Here is an 18,043-nt window from a genome sequence, read left to right on the forward strand (position 1 = left end):
TTACCTTTAGACTATGATAACTAAAAAAATAACTCTCAAAACGACAAAATCAACAAATTTAAAACTTTTCGAACTTTTTAAAAAGAATTTACCTACTTCTGCTTACTCGAAGGGCTAACCTATTTTGGCCCAACGACTTACCTTTTACTTTTTACAAAGAACAGAAAATTAACGTATGTAAAACCGTCGAGAAATTCAGAATAAATTTGCTATTAGACTGTTTCCATCAAATATAACAACACATCAAATCACGGGCGTAGCCGGGTATAAACACAGTATTTCACAATAATACCGAATTGAACCTAACCGTATTTTTGCAAACTTATCGTACATCCACTTTAAGACACTTGAAAAAGAAAATAATAATAAAGTTTTTAAAAGATCTCAAAAACATAACATTAAGTTTTTAACATAGAATCATTGTTTATTTGTAGTATATTGTAAAGTAGAAATTAAACTTTGAAATATGTATTTTTGTATCGCATGATTTTATAGAACTAACGTATCATATATTGAGCATGAGTTAAAGTTTTAAAAAATCGTAAATCGACATCCTCGTGAATAAAGCATTTATTGTCACTTTTTGGGAGAGCAGATTGCATTTCAATTTTCATTCTTATTTGATGTAAGTTACTTGTTACTGCTTTATTCTCAAAGGATTGTCGATATTACTTATATTCTATCGCATGAATCCCACGAAAAATTGACAAACGTTTTTAAAATTTTATACAATAAACATTCTTGAAAAACTGACAATGGTAGATTTTTCTAGCGCTAATTTAGGAAATTGGTGTATTAATTGAACAAAAAATTGTGATATTTTTAATCATTTCCAATTCGAAAAATGCGAAACTCAAATTAAATCGTTTGATATATTTTTCACTTATTTTTTTTAAAACCCATTTTGCGGGCATAATTTTGCGTGCATAATTTCTAAAATGATAAAGCTAAACGCATTTAAACTATGAAATTTTGAATTAATTGTTATTATTTTTTTCTATTATTTTTTGTTTGTAAATAAAAATAATACTTGACACTGGCAGAAACATCCTTTTACTGGGTGACTGCTAAATGAATAATTTAAAAAAAAAAACATTTTCTTAAGAAATAACCCACAAAGCTCCTATTCTAAGAGACTTGACGTATTGACTATTAACGTAATTGAATTTATTTCTTAAAACGCCGTTTTTGTATTGATTTTTTTTTTTATTGAAATAAATATATGGTTTTGAAAAGAGTAGTCGATGAGATGCAGTGCCCTATGCGTTAGTGGTGGTGGCTGAAAGTTAGAAAAACTGTCGTGTTTCTTCATCTTTTGTGCGTGTCATGTCAGGTCCCCTTGACTTCAATTAAAACTTGAGAGTCCTTGTCTTCGGAAACTCTAAATAGTGCATGTCACGTTTAAAAATGTTTGATTAATTATCTAAACATATATATTTAATGTTTAAACACATATAGGCATTTATACTATAATCGGCTGCGAAAATAAAGAAACATAATTGCTTTCTTAGTTTTTAAAGTAATTATTCGTAATATATTCATATTTTATTCAAATGAAATAAATAATCCAAGCAAAATCGCTTTAGGGTAATTTTGAAAAAATATTAGTATAATCCTTATGCAAGTAACATATTTAAAATAATGGATGTTGAAAAAATATGTACCGATTTCAAGGTTACATAAAATCTCAGTATTTTTGTTTTTATCAAGTAAAAATAGACTCATAGCTTTTTGATAGTTTGCATTGTAATATAATATGAAATGCAAAATGGCTGCCATTATAGATGATCATTTCAAATTGTATATGAAATTCAATTTAGATTTGAAATGGTATGTGACTATTATAATAAATGTTATGTGTTTTGATATTTTGACATACAAATCATACTGTGTAAGTATAATTACTATGTTAATTTATTATGTGGGCTTATTCATATTACTTATCTTTGAAAATAATTGTATATACTTATGTTAATGATAACAAGTTCGTTTTATAATATTAATTTTAAGAAATGTTTTAGTGATGTTATAATTATGTACAGTTTTTGGCCGTTGAAAGTGCAAGCAAGTTATTTTCTATAATTTAAAATTAAAAAAAGCAGCAAAAATTCTCGTTTCTACCTTTTTTCTATTAAGGGTTATCCCCGTTTCAATTCAGACAGATTCGTACTAAATGATTCTCGAAATTACAGTGCAGACTTATAGTTCTAAACGTAGCTAGTTTTACGTTCTAAATCCGGTTAATATTAATACTAACCGGTTAATACGATTAATAATACTATAATAAATACATTAACCGGTAATTTTAAACACTAACATTATTGTTATAAATAATTATTATAAATTAGTAAAATAGAGAAGCAAAAATATTCTACTGCAATAAATGCAGTTTTCCTTGTTATTTTATTTCATCAAATAAACTAAACCCCTTAAGGAATTAATAAAATTACCAGTACATATAATTATTATAGTATTATTAATAACATTAACCGGTTATTGTAACTAATAACCACATTTATTAAACTTTGTCTAGAATAGCCACAGTCATAACAATAGGGTATTATCAGTTTTATTATTAATATATAATAAAATTAACCAAAAAAAAGTAGATTTATATGATTTTTCCTAACTTATTAATTTATTATGAATATTTGAATTCATAAATGACATCCTACCGATATTTAAGGCTGCATACTGTATTGCAGTAAAGCTACAAGATCTCACTTTGTCCTCTGAATATGGAAATTGGATAAAATATGCCAATTACTACCTGATATATATATGTTTTTAAATTATGTTTTTATGTAAGAAAATTTTAATTTTAATTTCTACAAAAAATGTGTGTATTAAAATGCGATTTTATGTAGACTAGAATAGATATTTCATCAAGGTGATAATACCCTATGAAAATTATAAGATCAGGCTTTTAAAAAAATCCTTATATTTTGATGTAAACGGGTTGCCTATAATCTTTATCTGACCTCCAGTTTTTAATACTTAGGAATATTTTATCACTAACCGAACTACCCATAAACCGGTCTGTTATTTATTACATTAATTATTAACCAATTATACTTCTATCTGCCATGAACTAATTATTTATTCATACAATTTGCTTCAACATTTCCTACATTACTCCAGATTTGGAAAGTTATGCATGACATCTTCTTTTATAATTTTGATACTTGTACGCTATTATGTAAAGGATTGTTCATATAATAAATAGTACTGTATCAATACTCAGGGTAAGAATGTTTTGTGTTTAGAAATTAATGTTTTTTTATTTGGTTTCATTTATAATACAACAAACTAACTGCCTATAACTTACACATTAATTTGTATGGAAATTCTAACATTTATCCAACAAAAATATTAAATGTGAAAATTAAATTAAATCTTTTTAAAGTTAAATAATGTATGGTATGATAAATATGTGTCATTTTGGAAATATGCTGATATAGAATATACTAGAATGTGAAAATTTATATTTATGAAATTATTCAGTCTTTTTTGTCTTTTTTAAAGCACATTTTTAAAAAAAGCATGTCACAAATTATTGTTTTCATTCAGCTAATTTTACCATACATACATTGATAAATAAATAACATTTTTATATATTTTTGAAAGTAGATTGTTTTACAATACAAATTATAGATATTTGTATACCTTTAGAAGAATTTGTGTTTTTTAATGCAATTATCACATTTTAGCCGAGTTTCCGTGATGAGGGGACAAGTATTGACATCTCTGGGACTGGGAATAATTGGCATCCGCGTATCCGTGGATAGAGACGCAAGATTTGGATTTACTCTCACAAGACAAGGAGGATGGTGGGTTTCTAATTTTTTTTTTAAATATATTTTCCTTAACTCCAAAAAGTTTCAAGTGAAAACAGATGACAGCGTAATCTATCAATAAAAGATTCAAGCATAAAAGTTCATTTTTAAAACAAGAAAAACATATTTTTAAACCATAAATAAATATGATTTTCAACTTTTCATACATATTCATCAAATCCATAGATAAAAAAGATAAAATGCTGGTTTTCAAAATACACTAACTGCTCCTGGACTCTAACTCCGATACTAGAAATGGATAAAAGAAATCTAGATATGGTCTATTCTCTTGATCGCAATATACATTAATACCTACCATTATGGTATCAATATACATGAGTACCTACCACCATGGTATCAATATACATAAATACCTATCATCATGGTATCAATATACATTAATACCTACCATCATGGTATCAATAGACTTGAATATCTACCATGATAACGATCTTCAAAGTCAAAGGGATACTGTTTTTTCATGATTTTACACCTGCATTTTTACGAGTACTTACATTAAACACATTTTTTACACAGTTTTGTAATAACACTGTGTTACATCATTGCGTGTACTTACTACTCGCACTAAGTAGACTTGATGCCGGATAAGCGGTCCAATAACATGGTATTCAATTCTTGAAGGCCTGCAAATGGCTCATAAACTTACAAATCAATTTAAATGAAACAATCGCAACTCTACAATTTCAACCATATACCACAAAGTGAATACCGAAACGATAAATAACATTATTTGTGACATTTTTTACATGTTATTTTTGCACAGGTTCGACGTTCTTGTGAATGGTGGGGGAGCTGTTACACTCCAGTTCCAAAGGTCGCCATTCCACCCGCTGACCAGGACAGTCTTTGTGCCGTGGAACCAGATAGTCGTGTTGCCTCCGGTGTACATGCATCTGAGTAACGAGGAAGGATCGGAACCAGGGTACTTATTCAATCAAACACACATTTCTATAACTATTAAGCTTTATTCATTGATTGAAATCACACATTCCAAAACCTACTCAACGCCCATTTTTAAATGTCAATATTTTTCACAACAACAGCAAGAGAATGACTAAGAAAATATATGTGGCAAATGTGAGCGGGAAAACAGAATGAGGACGGCCGAAAAAGACTTGGCACGATTAGATCAATCAGAACCTAAAATCTGATGCTGTCAAATGTCTGCGTAATCGGAGAGCATGTATAAATCTGAAGGAAGCGAGGAGTGTATGTTAGGACAGAAGAGTGTGGCGTTCCATCCTCTCTGCCTACCCACGTGAAGAAACGGTGTGATGGCAGTGGTAGTAGTAGTAAATACTTGGATACAAATTGGATTTGCTCCAGCATCGGAAATGAAACATAGCATTTCAAATGTTTTGAATTGCAGCATCATTTCAAATTTTTATTATTCACAAACATTGAAAAATTGATAAATGTGTTTTCTATTTTCTTTATTTTCCATCTGATCAAACTGAGCCACAGCAACGCGTGGCCTGATACAGCTAGTATAAAAATAAAGACCACTTTTGAGTTTGTTAATATTTATAATCTTATACATATGTTTTATTTTTATATTTAAATCATCATATTATTCCACAAAGTTAATGTCTATGTATCCACTTTTTTAATCCATTTATTCAATAATTATTGCAGAATCCCACCCAATCGCCAAATATCTGGAGGTTTCCCGGGATTATCCTCTTCCATCTTTACACGAGGAACCGAGCCATGCATGGCACACGACCATGAACTACTCTCTCCTAGATTGGCGGGTACATGGGCTCCTCACACAGTTGGTGGCCAGCCAGGAAGGAGTCTCATATTTGCAGAAACACAGGTATAAAATACAGGATAGTTAAGTTAAAAAGGCTGCCTATTAGTCATTATCACCTTAAAAAATTGTAACCGTTGTCCAGTTGTACTGATAATAAAATTATTTGATTTCCAGATTGTTCAGGAATCGATTCCGATACCTGGTTCAGATCTCCACTTGATGTACCAATCCTCTCAGGCGTCTGGGTATTTGAGTACAGTGCACATGAAGCTAACGCATGATGTCATCCCACCCACTCTTACCCATGTGCACGTAAAAGTAGAAATCGAAGGATCGCTACATGTTAAAACTTACGAGGCTGATCCTAATCTGACCCACACATTTGCGTGGAATAAGAGAAATGTGTACAAACAGAAAGTTTACGGAGTGGCTCAAGCCAAAATATCCATAGGGTACCAGCACAGCAGCTGCCGTGAACCCGTTTGGGAGACGCAGACTGCAACGTTGCAAGGCTGCGATGTGGACATATCCGATATTGGCGGTTGGGGATTAGACATTCATCACCATTACAATTTCCACGAAGGCATTCTTCAAAAAGGAGACGGGTCCACTCTGCATTTGAAGCAGTACCCCCGCACTGTCCAAGTCCTAATGGGAACCGGATTCCAGAGGCCGCTCTTATGTCCCGATCATTGCAACGGCAAAGCTAAAGATGCTAGACTTCTGACTCCGGTTTCCCTCGCATCTGGACCGGATGGAAGTTTATACGTCGGAGACTTCAACTTGATCAGACGAATTAAACCTGACGGAACTGTTCATACAGTACTTCAAATGAGGTAAAATTTATAATATAATCAAATTATACATACATAAGGATTACTGTAAATGTTTCCAGTACTTATTTTAATTATTTTATTCTAGCGCCACACAAGTATCGTACCAATACTATCTCTGTGTATCACCGGCTGATGGCCATCTGTATGTGTCCGATCCGGAAAAACATCAGATCCTAAAGGTACTTTCTTTGGAAGTTGTACGAGATCCTACAATCAATGTGGAACCTGTGGTTGGCAACGGCGAGCGCTGTATTCCAGGAGATGAAACTAACTGCGGTGACGAATCTCCGGCAATCAGAGCAAAACTGGCTCATCCCAAAGGCAAGTAGAATAGAAATTTAAACATGATAAAATTAACTAACAATTTTGAATTGGAGATATGTAAATTATTAAAATAGGAATTACTTAACCTTTTTGTGTAATATTACAGGTCTAGCTATTGCTGCTGATAAAACGATGTACATCGCGGATGGAACCAACATAAGAGCTGTAGATCCGAAAGGAATCATTCATACCTTGGTAGGACACCACGGCCACCACAATCACTGGACACCTGCCCCGTGTACCGGAGCAGTTCCCGCACACCAAGCGCAACTCCAGTGGCCAACGGGACTCACCCTCTCCCCTCTGGATGGATCTCTACACTTCATAGATGACAGACTTGTCATGAAGCTAACACCGGACATGAAGGTCAAAGTGGTAGCCGGCACACCATTGCACTGTCACAGAAACCCAAATAACAATGAAATAGAAGCAAGTGATAAAACTGACAGCGTAAACGCTTCGATAGTTAACAAAATAAAACCAGAAAATGTATTAGGAACCGTCCTCTCTCTGGCATTCTCTCCAACCGGAGAACTGTACATCGCAGATGCCGATTCAAGAAAAGTGAACACCATCAAATGTGTCGATACTTCTGGAAAAATCACATTGTTCGCCGGCAAACAGCAGTCGAAAATGAAGGATACAGGTTGCGAATGTAATTCCAGTTTGTCAACTACCATTAATCCGCAAGCTCGGGGAACTCCCGACCAAGTGAATCCAAATTGCCCATGTAGTCCTAACTACTATGGTGAAGAAACAACCAGCAATGCTGAGACTCTTTTATCTTCCAATGCCAAATTCCAATCAATATCAGCACTTTCAGTTTCACCAGATGGAGTGTTAAATGTTGCGGATCAAGGTTTGTGCCAATCATAGTTCAATCACATAACTCTCAAATATATAATTTTATGCAGTATTGTTGATTCCTTTTTGCCAAAAATTGTAATTTATAACTTACTTGTTTATTTTTAGGATCGCTACATATTTTGGCATTGAAACATTACCTGCCAAATCACGATGAAAGCGGAGAATTTCACATTCCTTACCCGCCAACATCCGAAATATATGTCTTCAACAGATATGGACAGCATGTTGCTACCAAAGATTTAGCATCTGCCAAAACCAGATATTCTTTCCTTTATTCTAAAAACACGAGCTTTGGTAAACTCTCTACCGTAACAGATGCTTCTGGAAACAAAATTCAATTCCTCAGAGATTACAGTAATTTAGTGAGCTCTATCGAAAATACACAGGACCATAAATCTGAGTTGAAAATGTCTGGTGTAGGTTTCCTAACAAAGTTGACTGAAAAGGGGAGATCTGAAATTGAATTGGATTATGACAGTAACACCGGATTATTGAACAGTAAATCTGGGGTAAGTGTATTCTTAAAGTTACCACGGATGTTTTAAAAAATTACAAAAAGTTTGTAATAACTTCAAAATACTAATTTCTTGCTTTTTTCAGGGTGGTGAAACGTTCATGTATCAATATGATGATTTGGGCCGTGTCACATCCCTCATAGTTCCAACAGGAGAGATTATCAATATTGCTTCAGGATTAAGCAAAACACGGGGTTTGGTCGTAGATGTCTCAAATCCCGTCAAAGCAATTACGGTCAATGAAAAACAACACAATAGCGAACTTTTGATGCAAGGTCAGAATTCCAAAACACTCATTATCAAAAATGAAGAGGAAAACACGGAAGCTTACATTTATGCGAATGAGACTCTCTCCGTTACCACCCCTTGGGGCGGGAAGTTGGAGAGTGCCGCTATTGCTAAACATCCCCTCCTCGAAGCGGCTCTTCCCGTAGAAGCGGAAATGTTGCGAATGTGGTCTCATCAAACTACGACATTTGGCGATAACTTGGTTAATAGTATGACCTCGGGCTACAGCTTGGTTGGCGATGTGAGAAACCCGCAACAAACTCTCAATCGTGAAATTTGGGTGAATGGATCAAAAGTCCTCGGGATAGAATTTGACCAATTCACCAGTAAAGAAACGTTTTATGACCGAGACCACCAACCGATACTGATTATCACATTCGACCCGGCGGGATTACCTCAATCGTTTGTACCGTACAATGATGCAGCTCCGCTGAATATCTCCTACGACAGGTTCAACAGAATGGATGGATGGAATTGGGGAAGTTCCGAAGAAAAGTATACTTATGATCGTCACGGATTGCTCTCCGAAATAACGAGTGCGCAAGACGGTACCAAAACAATTTCATATAATGACTGGAATCTTATCTCTAAAATCACCCTTGCGAGTCAAAGACGATTTTCGTTACTCTATGATGAGGAAGGTGGCCTCAGACATGTCACTCTACCTAGCGGTACAAAACATTCCTTCAGCATTCAACCATCTCTGGGCTTCTTGCGAGTAACCTACACCCCTCCGGGCTCGTCTCGCTCGTACTTGCAGCACTATTCCCACGCTGGTGCTCTCTTGCAGACTGTTTACCCGGGAGACGGGGCCCGTATTGTGTACCGCTACCACGGATCAGGACGGTTAGCTGAAATTGTTCACGGAGATGGTAGAACCGAGATCTCTTACTCTAAATCTTCCGGAATGCCTAGTGAAGTACTTCACACAGAAAAAGATATGGATTACCGATGGGACTATCAATATTTGGGAGGTTTACTCGTTGAAGAAAGAATAGACTATGGTGCAAAAACAGGTCTTAGCAATGCCAAATTCTCTTATGAATATGATACAAATTATAGATTGATCTCGGTTCAAGGCCGCATCGGAGGTCAAACACTTCCTACACATAATCTCGCCTATAGTAGCAAAACAGGTGCACCGGACTTAATAAGCCAATTCAAAATAATGAAACCTAAATTCAATGAAACTACAGTTTTCGACGGGACAGCTATATTTTCACGTACCATTGATGATAGATTTTTAGAAAAACAAATCACAGTTACAATTCACAGGATGGAAGTGTTCAGAATGGAATTTTTCCACGACTCTCACGGACGTATATCGCAAACAAGAACTTACACAAGAAATGTCGGAGTAAATACATACACGAATGTCAAGAATTATACGTGGGACTGTGATGGTCAATTATCCGGTGTCGAGGCGCAAGAACCTTGGGGTTTCAGATATGACGATAATGGCAATATGCTGTCGCTTACTTATCGAGGAAATACAATACCTATGGAATATAATGCGATGGATCGTATTGTTAAATTTGGCGAAGGACAATATCGCTACGACAACCGTGGCCTGGTGACGCAGAATGCGAGAGAAGAACGTTTCCAATATAATGCAAAAGGACTTTTAGTTAGAGCCACTAAAAAGGGCCGTTTTGACGTTCGCTATTACTATGACCATTTAGACAGGTAATAAAAAATAGTACAAACTTCCATAACTTATATAAATGTTTCCGTTAGTGCATATGACTCGTAACATTTAGCTATTTACTAATGAATCGCTGAATTAATTTTTAGATTGGCATCAAGGAAAGATAACTTTGGAAATGTAACACAATTCTTCTACACAAACCAGGATCGTCCTCACGAGGTTGGCCAAATATACTCTCCGAGGGATGGAAAATTAATGACACTCTTATATGATGATAGAGGTCATTTGATATATGCACAGGTAAATAAAAACACCTCAAAACCAACATGGTACCACCACTTTTCATGACTTAATTCTGATTTCATTTTCTTATATTTCTCTTCTGTTTTAGGTGTATCGCCATAAATATTACATAGCAACTGACCAATGCGGAACCCCAATCATGATATTCAATCAGTATGGAGAAGGAATAAGAGAAATAATGCGCTCTCCTTATGGACATATAGTTTACGATTCGAATCCTTATATTTATTTGCCAGTAGACTTTTGCGGAGGATTATTGGATCAAGTGACATCTTTAGTCCACATGCCCAATGGAAAAGTTTACGACCCATTGATAGGTCAATGGATGTCTCCCCTTTGGGAAAACATTATTCAAAGAGTCGCAAACCCCACCCATCTCAATCTCTATAGATTCAATGGTAATGATCCAATCAACCTGAAACAAGCTAGAGAAAAACCCACAGGTACATTCTTATTTCATTCAAGTATCACAATCTTAACCTATTAGTATATATATTTTTTTAAACATTAAATTTTATAAATTGAAAAGTTATCAAACGTTTTCTTTCGGATACTTTTAAGGACCATTAATAATAGAATAATAATTTATTTTTATATGGTTAACCTAAGCAACTTTGAGTGCCCTACATCGTTAACTTTGTGACAACAATAAAATAAAATAAAAACTAATTATCCAAATGAAACAATTGAATAATTTATTTGTTTTTTTTTCAGATCACTTGAGTTGGCTGGCACGGCTTGGATACAATCTGAAAAGTCTCGCTCCTCAACTATTTCCACAAGAACTGCCGGGCGGATCTGTTCTTCCGCCAATTTCAAGACCTCCAACAATCTGGGGAAATCCTAAGGAATCTTGGACTCTGCAAGTTCCGTCCCTAATGTCGAATTCTCCCGCGGTAAATGTAGAGTCAGGATTTATTTCATTCCTGTCGCTCAGAAAAATGTCCGATGCCAAATCACTATCTTCACCTCCTCGATCAGCGCTCAAAACAGATGTCATGGATTTGGCTCCCAAGAAAATAGGTGCTGCGTCCGACCCTCCATTTGGCAAAGGAATTCTCGTTTCACGAACGCCGCAGGGCCAAGCCATCGTCTCGAGCGTTCCCGCAGCCAATCCCATATACAGAGACGTGTACACTTCGGTATTCAATCGATCTCATATGCTTCCGTTCACATTTGTCGTTCACAGCGCGCAGCAGGATGCGTTTTATTTTGTTAAAGAAGAAAACTGGAGAGCAAACGAAGATAAGCAACAACTGAAACGTATGCAAGGCCAAGTAAACTCGACATTCCATGATATCCCGAAAGAGAATGGCAGTGGAAATAACTACCTGGATGTTAAAATACACGGAGCCAACGCTGTTATAAACTTGCGCTACGGAACGACAGCGGAGAAAGAAAAGCAGCGCTTGCTACACCACGCGAGACTGGCAGCAGTACGAAAAGCCTGGCACAGGGAAAAAGAAATAGTTCGCAACGGGTTCACTGGCAGCGTCGAATGGTCTGCTCAGGAAATGGAGGAAATACAAAAACAAGGATTTGCCACAAAATACGAAGGAGAATACGTTCACGACATACAAACTTACCCCGAACTAGCCGAAGATCCTTTCAATATTCGATTTATAAAGAAACAAACCGACCAATCAAAGAGGAAACGAAGGAAAAGACAAACTAGGGATAGGGAAAAAATTCAGTGCTATAAGGTATGGGGATACAGGCACCCTAACTGCTAGTCGGAAATTCTAATTTCAATGAGATGACGAATTTATTTATCATGGTTTATCAAAAGACTTGATTTAAAAATTATTTTTGAAACAAAACCACTTTTTTAATTGAATATGAAGGAAACCAAAGTATATTTGTGTATTCAAGATGCCAAAATTATGTAAGAATGAGTGAATGTGTGTGAATGATATCCTTGTGATTAATTAAAATTATATACATATATATAGTGAGTTTAATATATGTAAATTTATTATTATTCTATTGTTTTTACTTTGTAAATATGAACATTTTGTGATGGAGTTATAGTTATATATTAAATTTTTACTTTGGAATTATCAAAGTATTATATCAGTGGCTTTCTCCGTGTTAAGTTAACCTTTTGTTGTATGCATACTAATTTAAATAGATAGGAATATATGTATTATTAAAAAATCCTAAATGAATTTAAGAAAAAGTCAATTTTTCAATAAAAATTCACAGGCGGTGTGTATGTATTGTATTTTTCACTTGTAAAACAAAAAATTGGGAATATGTGTACTTAAATTATTATTCAGAGTCAAAATGCTATTGTGAATACATATATGTAACTATAAGTTGAGGATAGGGACCAATCTCGGATAAAAGAGAGGTTTTTACCCTACAACGTTTTTTAATGAGAAATATATTAAAATGTATGTTTATCGAAGTAAAAAAGATAAACTTCTGAATTATTTGGTGTCTCATAAAATAGATATTTACTTACCTGAAAAGTATGGAAAGTAAAGGATTTATTTTATTTCATTAGATTCAGAAAATATTTACAGTGCGTGTGTATAAAAATGTATATTATTTGTACTATATTTGGGGAAAGCCACTGAAATGTATAAACATATGTGTAAGAGTTGAAACTCGTGTAGATAGCATTTTCAGAAAAGAATTAATATAAATTAATAAATGGACTGATTTGTGTAAAATATAAATGATTATGCGTACGAATTTTATTTATCGATATTAACTATCTGCCAATGCTTTAACAGTGTCCATAATATGAATATAATACGAATAAAACCATATAGCAGGAAATGAGTGTGCCCAATATAATAGTAAGTACTTAGTGTAGGGACAAAGCAAGATCTGGTAACATAAACTAGCATCGGAGCATTCCTCGAGAGAGATCGCTAAACTCTTATATTCCATTACGATCCAAGATGGAGCCCAATGTATTATTTGTAGATTATTTTAATTTAAATTGTTGTCTATCGAAATATTTTCTTTAATTGTATATATATTTGTAACCAAAGCAAGCTTAATGTGAATAATTGTTATTTTTTTTATAAACACATTTAGCTTTAGGAACAATATTTATCGCATCAATTATTTGTTAGAAACAGTATTTGATGTGAATGGGAAATATACTTTGCCCACTACATTAAATAGATAAAACTGTGTTGATCATTGTTTTATGTCAAGTATCGATGTGTTGTATTTACATTAATCACTATCATATTATGTGTTGTTGAACAGATACGTTACGTATTCATAATTATCGTAAAATTGTAAAATTAAATTCCCCCCTTTCACAAATTATTACCTACCTAAACATTTTTCATTTATTGTTCAATGGAAATTGAAAAAACTTTACTGTAACTTTTTTTTTTAAATATTGTGTTTATGAAACGCTCCTGATTTTTTTATAAACCTTTCTGTACACTTTCTGTCCATCCAGTTATGATAAGTGTATTTAGGTTTGGTCTAAGCTGTCCAATTGATTGTCACCATAACTTAACTATAATAGAGAGTATTATATGTAAGTGTTTTAAATATATATATATTAACAAAATAAATTTGTTTTATATAAATAAACATTTGTTTTTATTTTGCGTTTCTCTTTCCAGCTCAACAAAACTATGAATTCAATAAAATAAAAAACGCACACGCACATATGTATATAAAAATATATATATATATACATATTTTTTAATTTCCATTCAACTGAGGTACGAAGAAGTCACTTATCATGGTTCTGTAACGCTCTCCATTGACTAACATTCTGGCATTTAAAAAAATATGGGCCAATAATTCCACCTGCCCATAAAGCACACCAAACAGTAACTTTTAATGGATGTAAGGGCGTCCGGGCAAAGGCTTCTGGGTTGTCTCCATTCCAAATAAGATCCTGAGAATGGTTAAAAATGTATAATCAGCATGTGTGTGTGGAGGAGTAGGGCGATGAGCATGGTCAAAAAAGAACTGGACCAACCAGATCCTGAAATTAAGTCATGTCAAGTGTATGCAACCAGGGAACATGTATGACCAGACATACAAAAGAAACTAATACTAAAGGGTGATTTTTTAGTGGCTATCGGAAATTAAAAAAAAAAAACAGCAAATTCAGAGAAATGCATGAAATCTTTATTTGAATCGATAATACGGTCCATATAGTTTAATGTTTGAAGATTATTTCATTCAAATTTTGACCGCGGCTGCGCCTCAAATGGTCCATCCGCTTGTGGCATGTGGCACCGTTTTGTTGAAACCACATGTCATGCAAGTCAATTCTTCCATTTTGGGCAAAAAAAAGTTGGATATCATTTCACGGTAGCGCTCACCATTCACAGTTACATTGCGATTAGCATCATCTTTGAAGAAGTACGGTCCAATGATGCCACCAGCCCACAATCCGCACCAAACAGTAACTTTTTCTGGATGCATTGGTAGTTCTATATGTCGGTATGTCCAACAATATAAATTTGGTGCAAAATTTAGTTACAATTTAGCCCGAATAGCCGCTTCAGTGGGTCGATCAAATTCCCAGAGATACCGGCAGAAAATTTGGAAAGTGTATGCCAAAATTGGACTAAGCGGATGGACCATTTGAGGCGCAGCCGCGGTCAACATTTGAATGAAATAATCTTCAAACATTACATTATATAGACCGTACTATTGATTCATATAAAGATTTCATGCATTTCTCTGAATTTTATGCGTTTTTTTTAAATTCCGATAGCTACTTCTTCTTCTTCTTCTTCTTTTTCATGGTTTTTCACTCATCTTGGGTGTTATAGCCAGTGTCGAGTTATTTTTCATTTACACTTTTTACATTTGACTTACAAGTGTTAGTATTCCTGTTAGTGGGGTTAGTTTTATTAGTAATGTTAGTTTGTTTAGTGAGTTATTTTAGTGAGTTATCATACACCTTTACAAATTTATACAATTAATTTTAAGATATTTACAAATTATTTTATAAACAAGTTTGTTAGGGGAGGTTAATAAGGTTAAGATGTGGTGGGAAATGGAACGTTTATGCTGGAGAGGTCTGAAAGGAAGCTCGGGTAGCCGTCATTCAACGGGCACCCAAAGAACATGTGATCTAGATCCTCCTCTTCAAGACGACATTCACACATGGCAGTATCCCGGACATGTATTCTAAACAAGTGAGCACTGCAACAGCAGTGGCTTAGTCGCATTCTGCATAAAGATGTTATCTCGAACTTGCTTAGAGTTATCCGGGAGAACCTGGGTTTCTCCGTTACTAAAGGAGATATATAATACAGATATTTACCCTTTATTTGGGCAGAGGTATCCCAATATTCCTGCCATGAGTGAAAAAGTCTTTTCTTTACAATAACGAGGAGGACATCGATGCTGAGTTCATTCACATATTCTGGGCCCCCGCTAAGGACGGCCTCCTTTGCCAGGAAATCCACTTTCTCATTTCCTTCTATGCCGCAGTGGCTCGGAATCCAGGCAATAGTAATTTATTCAACGAGGCCGCTCGTAGTAAGAGAAATCGAGTCTCGATGCAGCATTCATATTCGGGGTATGGGAAAGGAGGAGACTTCAACTTCTGTAGGACACTCAGAGAATCTGACAGAATTAGGAACTTGTTCTCTTGTGAATTAAACGCATATTTTACAGCCTCTCTAATAGCGATATTTTCCGCAGTAAATATCGATGCTTCCCGGTGAAGCTTAAATAATTTTTTAAATTTATTGTATTCGCAATAAAAGGCCGCTCCCGTGTGGGCTGACGAGTCCGACCGAGATCCATCAGTGAAGATGATTTTCCAACCTGTCCACTTGGAAGCCCGGATTTGGTGGAAATTTCTATTGGGTTGGAGGTGGCTCTGAACTCCGAACGAGAGTAAAACACCTGGGGAAAATATATAGGCACTGAAAGGATAGCGATAAAGGGGAATAAGGTCTTTAGTGTTTATATTATTTTTAAAGGTAGTGTAGATTTTAAAACTGTTAACTAATGATGGGGGTTTTTTGTTTCTCCAAAAAGAGGAGAGATTCACATATTGGGAGAGATTTTATATTTTTTAAAGAGGTGATTACCTTTTTTAATTGAACATTTTAAGAGAAATTTATCTGCCAAGTATTGTCTTCTCATTCCGATGGGGGGATCAGAGGCCTCCACTTGTAAGGCGTTAATTGGAGAGGACTTCATCGCTCCGACAATCAATCTCAGGCTCTGTGACTGTATCCGGTCAAGTCTCTGAAGATTTTTTTTCAAACAGGGTTCCAGAATCACTGACGCATAGTCGAGATGGCTGCGGATATACGCAGTGTAGAACAGTCTCTGAGTGAACAGATGGCTTCCCCACCACACTCTTGAGACTGCTCTCAACGTGTTCAATCCAGCTTGGCACTTGTTTACTATGTGATTTGTGTATGAGTTCCATGTAAGATGATAGTCCATTATTACACCTAAGAACTTAATTTGTGTGACAGTTGGGACTGCATCATCTCCGTGCTGAATTTTTAGGGCTGGGATTTTTCGCTGTCTGCAAAAAACTATAGCATTACTTTTGTTCGCTGATAGTTCCAGGCCGTGTTCCACTAACCAATTCCTTATGTTTCTCATACTAGTATTTAAAACAGTTTCCAAAGTCTTAACGTCTCGACCAGACATATAAAGGAAGAAGTCATCCGCGTATTGCAATAAAGCTGAGGGTCTGAGGATCATGCGTATAGATATTGAAGAGAATTGGCCTCAGGACGGACCCCTGAGGGAGGCCCCTGCTCAACTCTCTTCCTACCGTTGCCTGACCACGTACCTGAATCTCCAACCCCATAGCTACTAAAAAATCAACCTTTATATAGGTAAGAACGGCGTTCCATTCTCTCCACCTACCCCTGCAGATAATAATAAATAAATGGAAGAAAAATATCGTCAATCTCAAATTACCCACAATATTATATTAAAATAAGGTTGCTGTATTACTTAACTTATTATTAGTATAGCTAAAACAAAATTCCTTTTGCTTTCTCAAAGTCATAAATTGCGATAATTAGATAATTTCTAGCAAATTACCACAAATTCTTTGTTTTTAAATAATTTTTTATCAAGCCTCCACTCGTTTACGAGTGATTAAATTCAAAAGTTAGAAGAAGAAAAACCTGTTTTTATATTATGTCATACAAGTTTTTTTTTAAATCTTTTTATCACTCAAAAGTACCTACCTCAAATAGGTATTGTCTGTGTATTTTTAGGTAACGTTCTTTTACATAAAATTATTGTTGGACAATCAATAGACGATTATCCCAAACTTCCATTTTTAAATTGATTAATTCTATTCGTTAATTTTGTTACAAAAAAAATAAACCAGCGTAAGAAAAACAAATTTATTTTAGTTGTTTTACTTTTTTTTCAGGTGCACTCAGGATTTCGTGTTACGATTGTTTTTTTTAGTAAAGAGAGGAAATATTTTTTTTATTATTGTTTTGACTAACTAACCATCACGCCGCTTCCCCGCAGGGATAGGAGAGATAATAGAATGCCTCACCACTCTGTCTTTGCAAACATTCTTCGCCTCTTCCACGTTCATGCATCTCCTTATACATACCCGCCGATTGTTTCGACTCCTAACCTGACAGCTTTCAAGTATTTGGCTTACCTGATCGTGCCAAGTTTATTGTTTTTCAATCCATTATTGTAAT

The 18,043-nt window shown here is 34.9% G+C and overlaps 1 protein-coding gene and 1 pseudogene across 2 annotated transcripts in view; one reads left to right on the forward strand and one right to left on the reverse strand.

Annotated features, from left to right (window-relative positions):
• Ten-a (Teneurin-a transmembrane protein) overlaps positions 1-12,271 on the forward strand; it is a 136,567-nt gene extending 124,296 nt beyond the window's left edge. For both annotated transcript variants that reach the window (XM_088269037.1, XM_088269038.1), the window contains 11 exons: positions 3,711-3,830; positions 4,621-4,779; positions 5,493-5,676; positions 5,788-6,449; positions 6,535-6,770; positions 6,880-7,632; positions 7,746-8,149; positions 8,241-10,129; positions 10,238-10,391; positions 10,483-10,837; positions 11,109-12,271. In XM_088269037.1, the coding sequence (XP_088125163.1) occupies positions 3,711-3,830; positions 4,621-4,779; positions 5,493-5,676; positions 5,788-6,449; positions 6,535-6,770; positions 6,880-7,632; positions 7,746-8,149; positions 8,241-10,129; positions 10,238-10,391; positions 10,483-10,837; positions 11,109-12,127 (5,935 nt within the window). In that variant the 3' untranslated portion in view covers positions 12,128-12,271. The remainder of the gene's footprint in view (positions 1-3,710; positions 3,831-4,620; positions 4,780-5,492; positions 5,677-5,787; positions 6,450-6,534; positions 6,771-6,879; positions 7,633-7,745; positions 8,150-8,240; positions 10,130-10,237; positions 10,392-10,482; positions 10,838-11,108) is intronic.
• A 2,317-nt stretch (positions 12,272-14,588) lies between these two features.
• LOC148303975 (uncharacterized) lies at positions 14,589-17,069 on the reverse strand (annotated as a pseudogene).
• Positions 17,070-18,043: the final 974 nt, after the last annotated feature.

Source organism: Brachycentrus maculatus, unplaced genomic scaffold, assembly GCF_059751285.1.
Source record: "Brachycentrus maculatus isolate JH-2025_06_01 unplaced genomic scaffold, ASM5975128v1 h1tg000336l, whole genome shotgun sequence".
Taxonomy (NCBI): domain Eukaryota; kingdom Metazoa; phylum Arthropoda; class Insecta; order Trichoptera; family Brachycentridae; genus Brachycentrus; species Brachycentrus maculatus.